Source organism: Lutzomyia longipalpis, chromosome 1, assembly GCF_024334085.1.
Source record: "Lutzomyia longipalpis isolate SR_M1_2022 chromosome 1, ASM2433408v1".
NCBI classification, from domain to species: domain Eukaryota; kingdom Metazoa; phylum Arthropoda; class Insecta; order Diptera; family Psychodidae; genus Lutzomyia; species Lutzomyia longipalpis.
In genome coordinates, this window is record NC_074707.1 from 18,317,297 (window position 1) to 18,328,675 (window position 11,379).

At 32.2% G+C, this 11,379-nt stretch overlaps 3 protein-coding genes across 4 annotated transcripts in view; 1 reads left to right on the forward strand and 2 right to left on the reverse strand.

Annotated features, from left to right (window-relative positions):
* The window catches only part of LOC129794967 (uncharacterized), a 28,303-nt gene extending 19,689 nt beyond the window's left edge, over positions 1-8,614 (reverse strand). Inside the window, exon 1 of one of the 2 annotated variants that reach the window (XM_055835927.1) lies at positions 8,399-8,614. The gene's annotated coding sequence lies outside the window, so the exon portion shown is untranslated. The remainder of the gene's footprint in view (positions 1-8,398) is intronic. The other variant, XM_055835952.1, reaches the window with a different exon arrangement.
* LOC129795179 (probable 39S ribosomal protein L49, mitochondrial) lies at positions 7,992-9,207 on the forward strand. The gene is made up of 2 exons (XM_055836259.1): positions 7,992-8,136; positions 8,624-9,207. Exons 1-2 carry the CDS (start codon positions 8,026-8,028, stop codon positions 9,101-9,103), a joined length of 591 nt encoding a protein of 196 aa, XP_055692234.1. The 5' UTR covers positions 7,992-8,025; the 3' UTR covers positions 9,104-9,207.
* A 544-nt stretch (positions 9,208-9,751) lies between these two features.
* On the reverse strand, positions 9,752-10,923 carry LOC129795252 (breast cancer metastasis-suppressor 1-like protein). The gene is made up of 3 exons (XM_055836340.1): positions 10,575-10,923; positions 10,260-10,504; positions 9,752-10,188 (listed from the first exon to the last, which is right to left on the reverse strand). Exons 1-3 carry the CDS (start codon positions 10,780-10,782, stop codon positions 9,922-9,924), a joined length of 720 nt encoding a protein of 239 aa, XP_055692315.1. The 5' UTR covers positions 10,783-10,923; the 3' UTR covers positions 9,752-9,921.
* Between the last annotated feature and the right edge of the window lie 456 nt (positions 10,924-11,379).

Consider the following 11,379-nt stretch of genomic DNA (forward strand, 5'->3'; position numbering starts at 1 on the left):
CTGAAGCTTAGAATCTTTATAAAGATTTTCATAGAAATTTCTCCTGAAGGTTTATATGTATGTTAGAATTCAATTTGTTTTAATAAAACTTTACTTTCTGATTATGCTTAGTTCCAATCAATCTATCCCTCTGACATTTAGTGTAATTTTCATACAAAAAAAGATTTTTACAGTAACTATTGGTAATGCAAATGTATATTATTGTTTTAATTTAATTGAAAAATGGTTATTTCTCTTTGCAAATTTCTGCTTAGGGTAGGTAGTAAATATTATTGTTAATACATTCGATGCAATTGTATGTATTAAGGGTGCGATTGATTTTTCTTTTAATTTTGCATCTAATGACACAAATAACTTTCTAAATTTGAACACTTGAGATTAGCAAAACACAAATTGCTTAAATTTATTAAACTAGGTAATAAAAATCTCATGCTGATGTAAAATAGTTTCAGCCGTATGTAAAAGTGATTTAATCTATCATCACGCCCGATTGAGAAATCTCCGATTAAAATCGTTAAAATTGATTAAAGAGTTTGTGATTATTACTTTTTAACAAATAAATTGAGTGGTAGAGGATTTTGTCCCATTTTAACTTACGTAAGATTATTTCTTCGCTGTTTCCTTAAAGAATTTTTTTCTTTGTAACATAGACTTCGTTTAAAAATTACATATCCCAAAATAGAGCAGGAAAAGAGCATAAACGCAACTCTCTTATTTTACATAATTATTTTGTAAATAAAAAACTTATCTCTCTGTTTCATGCTATCATGAAATTATATGAATTGTGAACTTCTAAAAGCTTTAGCTGATCAAAAAAAATTACAAAATATTAGAAACTATTAATGTGCTATAAAATAGAACCTAACAATAAAATAGTATACATAGTTCTAACAAAATAAAGAAACAATTCATTTACTCCCCAGGATTAATACCTTCAGCTTCTTGAAATTTATACTTTTGGTGTAAAAAAAGTTCTTAAGGTAATAAATTTTTTACCTTTGAAAATCAATTAAATATCAATTATACTTTTATATAATCATTAAATAGTGTTCAAAAGATTCGTTATCCTATAATCCAGGTGAGAATGACATATTCTCATATCTGCCTGGATATTTTTTTTTTTAATTGGGTATGAATATTTGAGGGAAATTATTTCGTGTCTTTAGAGAAAGCAAGGACAAAAATTAAATTCACAGAAAATACAAAGGATGTGTCAAAGTATTTACATGATTGTCTCTCATAAAGTAATATTCTGACGACTACAATATCTTTGGGGTATCCTATTAATAACTATTAAGCAAAAGAACTGCAAGACATGGAGAAGAAAAAAAATCTAATATATTTTAAATCATTTTTATCTCTTCTTTCTTTGCAAGGATAAAAGCTCCATTTATTATTTCAAGAGGTATATTCTATAGTTAAGTTGAATAGAATTGTTTCTTCTATTAATTAATAATATTAAAACAATACTTGTGTATAAATATCATTGGAAAATGTATTATTTCAATACAATCAATACAATTGACAAACGCCAACCCAGGTTACTCTATTTTTACCGTAGATTGATTTAACAAAAGGATTAAACATTTTTAAAATAGTAGGTAATTAGTAATTTTCTGAAAATATGTAATCTGAAAAGGAATTTATAAATCATGTCATTGATAAACATTAAAGAAAATGAGTGCCAAATCACGCCAAAATGGCGGATAGACTGAAGGGGGAGGGTGGCAAATTAATAAAATTTCTTACATTGTCATGATGATCATCAATCAATAGCAAAAAAACGGTGGACAATTCACTTCTGTTTATAAAATCATTCAAAAAACTTCACACGACACTATTATTGAACCTTCTCCTTTGCTGTCCCTCTACTAAGTGGCCGAGATATTCCATCATCAACCTTTGCCAAGCTATACAACAGTTCTGTGAGAGATAACCTAACTGTCATTGCTTCTTTTCCAATTCTTTTTGCATCCTGCAACTATTCTGAATTATTGTAAAAGCTAAACTAACAATGAAATTCACATAAACCTATTATAAATAAACATCTTTGGTTTTTTTCATACATAATACATAATAGAAAGATTGCAACCCTTGTGCTATAAGATACTTTACTTAATACTTCTATAGTTTTTATTTTTGTCCTTTCATTGGAGAATAAGAATATTATTTTGGTTATTTTTTAGATTTTTTTATATCAAATTCTTTTAATTAACCATATAAAAGTAAGAATAGCAATACAAGGTACACTAACATACATAAAATGGAGGTTATAATGCTCGAATCTTACTAGGGTGTTCTAAATGCATTTAATCACTTTATATCTTAAATTTTTCTTCTGATCATCTCTGACAGATTTTTTTTCATTATTTTTCATTATTATATTGTGTTCAAACTCTAATCCTTGGGCTTTTTAATTTGATCAATTTAAAATTAGGAATATGTAATAAATTACAGATATGTACTTCACACACCCCTTAAATTTTAAGTTGTAAATGTTTTAGCGAAATAATAAAGCATTATAAAATAATAAAACGTGCTATGTAGGATTTGTCTTTGTAAATGTAATGTAATTGTACAGGTGTGGATTTGTTGGCGTAACCATGGACTGGATTGTCAGCTATCTGACCGGAAGAAGTCAGAGAGTGGACTATGCTGATGCCTCATCTGGGAAAGCACTCGTCCCTGCTGGAGTGCCACAAGGGAGCCGCCTTGGTCCCATCCTCTTCACGATTTTTGTGAATGATGTGGAGGAAGCGGGATTGAGTGGTGGAATATATATCTACGCCGATGATATTTGCATCTTGCACAAGGGAAGAACGGAGCATGAGATCATGGAGAAAGCTCAAGCCGATTTGGATAAATTAGGAAGTTGGGCAAATATAAACAAAATCACTATAAATCAAAAAAAGACCAAATATATGTACTTTGGAAAAAAGCATCAAAGAAATCAATTATATTATAATAATGAAAACATAGAAAGAGTTGCAAATTTTAGATATTTAGGAATTGTATTAGATGATAAATTAACTTTTGAAAACCATATTATTGAACTTATAAAAAAATTATCGGCACTGACCGGAACAATTAGAAGGAATAGATACAAAACCATCCCAAATGATATTAAATTCTTAATTTATCACTCCCTTTGCGAATCCATTTTAAATTACGGTGCCCCAATATGGGGATGTGCAAGTAATAAATTGTTGAATAAGGTAAAAAGATCTCAAAACAAAATTGTAAAAGCCATATTTAAGTATAATAGACTTACAAGAACAAATATCTTATATAGTGAATTAGACATACTCCCATTAAAAGAACTAATAAAAATAGAACAAATTACACATGTACATAAAATAAAAAATCAAATGATCCACACACAATCAAAAGTAGAAATTCTCATGCAGGGGAGACGTACTAGGGGTGATGTAGTTTTTCCAAAAAAGCCAAGAACAACAAAATATGGCTTAAGATCAATTCCATATATGTCAATAAAAAATTATAATAGCTTGCCTACTGATATGAAGAATGTAGCTCACACGAATTCCAAATACTTTAAAGAATTGTATAAAAGTAAGAAACTTTGAATTCCCCCCCCCGCTGTACTGTAATCGTTTGCAACTCTATGAATTATTGTACAATTTATTGTATTATATAGTCTAAAAGTGGAATTTATTCCATAGACATGAATTTTTAACAATAAATCTAATCTAATCTAATCTAAATGAAACGTGAGAAATATTCTGTGTATCACGTACATGTGGTTCACCAACTAATAATTTTAAATAAACATATTTCGTTTTAAAAGAATTCAACCCTGATTAACTTGTTTTTGTAGTTGAAAGCAATGAGGTCAAATTAAAAGGAATTTCCAAATTGACGAAATAGCTGACAAAATTACATAAATAATTTAATTCGTCGACTGTGCTACTAATTATCGTATATCAATGGGAATTATGTAGCATTAGCTCACGAATAGTGTTATATCTCTTATTGTAAGAAACGGGGGTGATTAGAGAAAGAATTTCTGCTTATGGACAAACTCTAATTAAGCTGATGCATTTATCTACCCCAATAAAAATCTTTGACATGAGAAATACCCTTACAAAAAATTATATAATACCTACCTATATCATGTTCCTCCAAAATCAGGGAAGTCAATATACATTTCTTTGAAGATAATAAATAATCTTTCTATTTGAGAAAAAAAAGAATGATGTGAAATCTCCTATCAATCATCTCCTCAATACCCTAATGTTTAAATTTTCCCTGAGAAATATTTTAAAAGTTTCTAAATCAAGGAATTATTCTAGAGCTTTTACATTTCAAGAGTTTGGGGACGATTTGATCAGTAATAGTTTTTGTTAAAAGGTAAATAAAAATCTCGATTATTGAATATGATCATAATTTTAGTTTTCAATTTGAGATAATTAATTAAACATCTGGGTGACTAGAAATATATTAAAATAGGTAGGGGAGACCGGGGTTAAAAAAGTCACTTAAGGGTTCTAAAGAAAAAGCTCAAAATATCATATTTCCCAAATAGATAAAACGAAATGTATAGCTCATTTTTTTAGGAAATTTACTGCCCTACAACTCTTTCTCAGATCATTTTGTTTTATCTAGCTAGGAAATATGATATTTTAGGCTTTTTCCAAACCCTTAAGTGACTTTATTAGCCCCGGTCTCCCCTACATTTATTTTAAGTATACAGTCAGGTATTGGTTAACGTCGCATGGGATATACTCTTTTCACCCATTAATAATAATGAGTGGAAGGAGTATATCCCATGCGACGTTAATCAATACCTGACTGTACCTACATATAAAAGCTGTTTATCAATCTTTTTAGAGACACTAAAATAAACATAAATTCAAAACTTAAAGATAAGAAAAGAGAAAAATACGAGAAAACTATAATAAGATGCAATTATATACTTCGGGAATATTATAAATAATTATATTTACAATAAAATACATAGAAAATTAGATATTGTAAGAGCTAAAATACGCCATTTCATTGAAAAATTTTGTCAATGAAATAATTGCTATTTAATTTGCATATAATCAGTTAAAAAAGACCTGTCGAATAATTAATTTTTCTCGATAATTGTTTATTGCCAAGAATCTTACTAAACTAAGAAATTATAATCTTTGCTGAAAAGTTATATGTCTCTTTGATTTATTTTCCAATAAACCCGAAGTATTCATCATAAATACTATGAGTCACATTACTTAAAATTCCTAGTTTGTGACTGAACAATCGCTTCATACATACCAATCATAAACAATATGACTTAAGAATTCGCAGTGTCGTATCCTTCTTGAAAATTTGATTCACAATTAATCCTCCAGCGCAATAATGTGCGCTCTTTCATACTCTTGCAATACACAACTGATTTTTCTCAACTCCCAAATTCTTATGACTGTCTCCACATTCCACAATCTTGCACACATAATCTCCACGTCATCTCACCCTTCTCACACGCATAAGAAGTGACAATGGAGATTTCAACGTGGAACATTAAATCTTCAAGATGAAAAACTTCTCTAAATGAATCCAATATACTTTTAAATATCCTTGGATATTATATTTTATTTTTTCTATATAGAGAGATTGATCTTCTTAGTCATTGAAAATTTAGAACTTTCATTACACTAAAAGTCATTTTGTAAATCTTTCAGATATTTACTGTCGTCACACTAGGAGATTAGATTCAATTTGCAAACAATGCTAAATACCATTTAATATTCAGGAATTTATCAGTTCAAGGAAAAAGCTTTGCTATATACTTGGTATGTTTCCATTGAATAAGTTTCCCTGTCGATTGCATTTTAATATATGTAGATCCTTAATAAAAGTCTGCTAAGGATATTATAGGTATATATTTTTAGGGACACAATATACTTTACTTTACAAGTCAAGCAGATGTTATGGCGTTGCCATATAAAATTCACTGAGGATTAATTTTAAGTGATTGATTTAATTCTATTTCTATGATTTGTATTCGATTTTTTATAATGAGGAGTCAATTAATAAAGAATAGAATATTTAACACGAGATTTAACACCATAGTATCAAATAAAAGTATAAAGAATAAGTAAGATTTATACTAATTGTATTCTGTCGTGGGATTCGCAAAAAAGAACAATTTGTTTGTAGAAAATTAAAAGAATCATCTACATCTTCTTCCATTCCTTGTGCACTCTGTTCTAAACGAAAGGATTTTCTATGATGAAGAATTTATCCTGTATATCATTTAATTTTAGTTATTCCGTGAGTTCCGAATGTCTTTTTGTAATTTTGCGAATTATGTTATACAACATCAAAATATTCTCGCAAAAATATTTAAAACAAAATGAAACCGGGTCATACTTTAATATAAAAAAATCAGAGAGAATTCGTCGATGAGAAAAAAGGGAAAAAAAAAGGAATTTTATTTACGAAAAAGTTTGAGCTACCTGTAACGAAAATTAATGACTTTTCCATTACAAAATGGCCGAATTGCCCAGGGCTCATGTTTGGCTTAAGCATAAAAATCTATTTAGAATATTACAAAAGATTTTTTAAGTACAATTATGTAATGATCGATTAATTTATGCTGAAAATTGATAACTTAAGTAAACAAATTCCAGACATTTATTCTTCACTAAAGGGGCTGATGTTAAGGTACATAAGGGATATATTTTGTAAATGTTTGGAAAGTTTTTGAGCCCCATGCCATTTCGCAAAGTGACCAATATCCAAAAGACTCCCCTAAACAAATTTGCAGAGATATGCTTTATTCTTTGTGAACCCTTTATTTCTATGTTTAAGCATTTCAAGAAGCAAGGTTCTTCTCTTAACATGATCTTAAGAAAAGAAACAACATTTTTCCTACAGAACTTCATTGCTTTGAACTGTAGTATTCTGTACCACGTGGGGTCGCCGTGTTATGTAGACTACCATAAAATGGAGTGATTGGGAATTCTTCTTCTTCTTCTGACATGACTACCAAGGCTATATTTTTGTTTCTTCGAAATTAAATAAATATTCATGCCCCATTAGGGGATTCTGCACCTTACATTAGAACTCTTAACCCCCATAATGATTTCTGGCCAACCTCTGGTCCAGACCAGGAATGCCCAATAAAGATAAAGTCGACGCAGGAGAGAATGAAAACACGTAATGAAAGATGATCTTTCTTTTAAGATCATCTTTCATTCCTTCGTTGACTTCTCACATTTTTTGTTGAATATTTCTCCCCAAAGAATAAAAGAATTAATTGCGTGGAATATTCTATTAAAGTTTTGTTCAAGAATTTACTTTTCTTTTTGGAGAGAGTCAGCAATTTTTTTGGTTATACAAATCAACCCATATCGACCCTATTTACCACATTCAGTGGAATTTTACTGATAAAGCGGAAAACCCCCTACGTGAGACTCATATTTCCCACCCACATAAGTAATCAAGGTTACCTAATTAAATCCATGGGAAGGATTTTCAATTTTTCCCAAGGAATTGATTGAATTTGTCATTTCTGGATTATTTTTCAATCAATTTTACTTGCAAAAGCCTCCATTTCAGCCCTTTTCACCCCATTTTGGAGATTTTCTCAAAATAAACAACAAAAAATTAGGAATATAGGTAATAAAATCCACCATTTGAAGTAGAGAGAAGCTTTTGAGTTATCTATGTGTGTTTGCTTTTTTCACATGATCACGTAAAATGTAAATGAATTGATTACAATTACAGCATTATTCGTACATACATAGTTGATTACTTACCTATATGCAAAGTAGTCACAATAATTTCAAGCTTTTACCAAGAAAAAAACACTAAAAAAGAGCTCCTAAACAAGCAACATGAATGATGTTTTCATGTGCAAAAAATGAAGCATAATTGTTAAGGTTTTCACGAATACTGCGGAGGACTTGTGGCAAAGTCATTTGCCCTTGTATTTGGGTTTTCTCTCTTGCGCTACGGCTGGTAGCCTGTTATATGTATTGGTGCGGCTCCGCTCTGTCATTCGGAGCCGTCTCAAAAATGGCGAATAGTGTGTGCTTGAGCAAATTGAAAATTTTACATGAATTTTCCGCAAGATTGAAAAGTCCTGGAGGTGCGGATGTGATGCTGAGGCATCTCAAGTACAATGGGGTAAGTGTTTTTTGTGGAAAATTCCTGGGACAGGATGTAGTTTGGGTGGAAATGGACTACAAAGGGGGCAAGTGACGTCTGATGTGGGTAGTGAAAACCCACGGTGCGGGGGTTTTGTGTGAGAATTACGGAGAACGGGAGACTACGCGATGTGTCAATGAGATGTGGAATGAAAAAAGGTGAAAATTGGCAATTTTTTGTGGGCAAGGGTGGCATTTTCATCCCCTCAAAAGGCAATTTAGTGACAAATTCATGTACTCACGGTATTGCTGGTGGGCAGGGAGGTCAGTTGGTAGTCGAAATATCACAGGAATTGCCAAGGCGAAACAAAATATAGATTTCACTTTGTATACCGGATGCAGTTGTATAGCGGTGTGCGTATTTTCGCGTCACCCATACTACCTCCGGTCACCCTCTGATTGGTTAATTCCTTGAAGTTTCCCTTTCCACTGCACTTTGTCTATGAACGCAACTTCCGCTCTTGCAGATGATTGGCTACGGTGCCGGAAGTCAAGTGCGCCATTCGAGTTTTAGATCGTCGCCGCAGTTCGGGCACATTGACGATCATCCACCAGTGGAAATTGCAAAGAATCCACCCGAATGGAAATTCGTTGAGCGTCTCCTGGGCCCCGCTACGGTGCCAGCACCCAAAGCCCAAGCTCATTACCCCTCTGGATGGCGACCACAGCAAATAGATGCTGCACAGCGTGATTATTTCATTGCTCGCACGCGAAATCATATGATACCCGTTTATTTGGAGAGTAAATTCCGCGGTAGCAAGAAAGTCACTGTGGTCAGGAAGATTGAGGGGGATATTTGGAAGTTGGAGGAGGAGTTGAGGGGGGTAATTGAGAAGGCAGCAGGCAGGAAAATCATTTCTCGAATAAATGAAATGAGTGGACAAATTGAATTCACAGGGGCCTACGTAAATATTATTACGGAATACCTTATGGATAAAGGATACTAATAAAGGGAATGTCCTTAGTCGTAGAATTTATTCCATTAATGTCCTTTAATAATGATAGAAAATATTGTTTTTGCAATAAATTGAGAAAATTTCTGAGAAAAAAATATCTTTTTTCTTTGTTGACTTTGTTGAATTTGTGAAATCATGTAACGAAAAGCTCGGCGCCTCCACTGAAATGCAACAAAATTAAGCTACTTGATTTTATCGTCCCAATGATTCTTATGGCAGCAAAGGCTATATTTTTTTTGTATTTCTACTAAAGAATGAGTAAAGATTATGTAATCATAAATTAATTATTTCTTCTTCTTCTGCACTTTAAATTTGTACGGCTGTTGGATTCCTTCCGGATCCATATAGCCAAATTAATTATTTAAAGATTTATTTTATTTTTATGAATAATTCAAATAATTTTTAAATGAAACTTTTTTTTAAGAAAGTCTTTTCATTTCTAGAGATTCTCAAGTACTTTAAGAACTACATATTTGATATCCTAAAGAAAAGATAAATTCTGTTCTTGATAAGGAGTTCCTCACGAAAATTTCAGCAGATTTTCCATGTTTTAATCCAGTCATATTAAAAGAAATATTTTTCTGAGCTTTCAACGCAATTTGCGCGCATCCCTCCATGGCTGAAGAGTAAATAAATCTATTAAGGCTTATTCATCTTAAAGATTTTTCTTTTTATTCACTTTATCAAAGGTCAATCAAGGATCTCAAAAAAAAAAACTTTATTTCATTATTGGCTTAGAAAGAAGGTCTCTTTTTACAGCGATTAGTAGATTTTGTCCCAAAGGATCAAGAAGACTCCTGCTAGAAATATCAAGTAGCTGCCGCTGATGATCGTTTGAGGGCTTTCCGTATTGCCGTCCAATCTTCCATGATATCTTCATCGGTCAGCATGTACACAATATAGGGACCAGATACGGTTATTGCCTTCTTCCTGCCTGGACCTCGGACTTTGCTGGTACGTTGATTTGTTCCCCAGTCTGCCCAAGATATATCCACATTGTGTCTATCCTCCTCAAGTCGTCGAATCTTCTCCATCAGTTCCTCATAAATTGCATCCATTGCTAGATGTTTTTCGCTCTTATGGGTAAAAACAATTTTTATATTTTAATTTCCGGCATTAAAAATATTTCAAAGTATTACATAATTACCTCATAATGCTGCCTAGCAGCTTGTTCCTCTGATGCAAATTTATTTTTAATATTCTCCAAGCGATACTGCTTCAGAATTCCAGCAACTTCCGTCCGAATTCTCATATTCTCGTTGAGTCTCTGAAGTGGCAGTAAGTATTCCTGAGAACGTCCACCACGTAGCTCAGATAGTTGAATATCAACTTGCTGTAGCTTCTCCCTATAGAGCTGATCCCGAAGAATGGAGAATTGTCGTTCAAGATGAGCTGCAATGGCATCCGGGAATACAGAAAACTCCCTACAACTTCCAAATTCATCATAGGAATATGAACTCACTCAAATTATCCATGCAATCGGATCTCCTGCGCTCACACTCGCTCTCGTCCATCTCGGAGGAGTCATCGGAGTCTGGTTCATCAGCTTCCTCAGCACTGGAATCCCTATCTGGGACACGGCTTGATCCTGAATGTTCAGATTCCGCTCCGGACATATCTCCATCCCCATCACTCTCCCCCTCGTTCTTTATCGATGGCATCTTCACCATTTGTCCTCCGGTTACACCCACCACCACTTATCACTGCAAAATCACTCAAAAATGCAACAAAATTGCCAGGAATGATGATTTTTGCGGAGCTCACAGAAGGAACGCAATCAAAACAGAAATTTGACAAGACGCTCGACACTAGCGCCGCCACTAAGCATGCGTGGTGAGCTTTCGAACTAGAATTCACATTTGAGAGAACTTTCTGAAGGCCGAAATATATACATATATATTGAAATATGTGTATTTTTGCTTTATTTTTGGCTTTTTAAGCTTTGGGTTTATATATATATTTTTTTAATTTGCTTTTAATTACTCAACTAGAAAACAAAATTCTCAAGAAAGAATTTTAATTTATGAAGCACAGAACAGATTTATTCTCGGTTTAATTAATTCTGTTAAAATATTTTTTTTCTTTTAATCAAAAATAAGATTTATTTAGTTAAATCTATTGATTTACTTACAGTTTTATGAAAATAATAGAAAAATGCCACGTATAAAATTTCATAATTGCCAAAAAAATCAAGCGAATAGCACTTGAGAACGAAAGTTTTTATTCTCGAAGTGATTTCAAAATTATTCTTTTTTTATTAAATGAAA

Coding starts and splice junctions, on each gene's coding strand:
- LOC129795179 (XM_055836259.1), top strand. CDS start 8,026: ATGGCGAATAGTGTGTGCTTGAGCAAATTGAAAATTTTACATGAATTT. Junction 8,137..8,623: donor GGCATCTCAAGTACAATGGG/GTAAGTGTTTTT, acceptor CCGCTCTTGCAG/ATGATTGGCTACGGTGCCGG.
- LOC129795252 (XM_055836340.1), bottom strand. CDS start 10,782: ATGGTGAAGATGCCATCGATAAAGAACGAGGGGGAGAGTGATGGGGAT. Junction 10,505..10,574: donor CGATTGCATGGATAATTTGA/GTGAGTTCATAT, acceptor ATGCCATTGCAG/CTCATCTTGAACGACAATTC. Junction 10,189..10,259: donor CTGCTAGGCAGCATTATGAG/GTAATTATGTAA, acceptor TTTACCCATAAG/AGCGAAAAACATCTAGCAAT.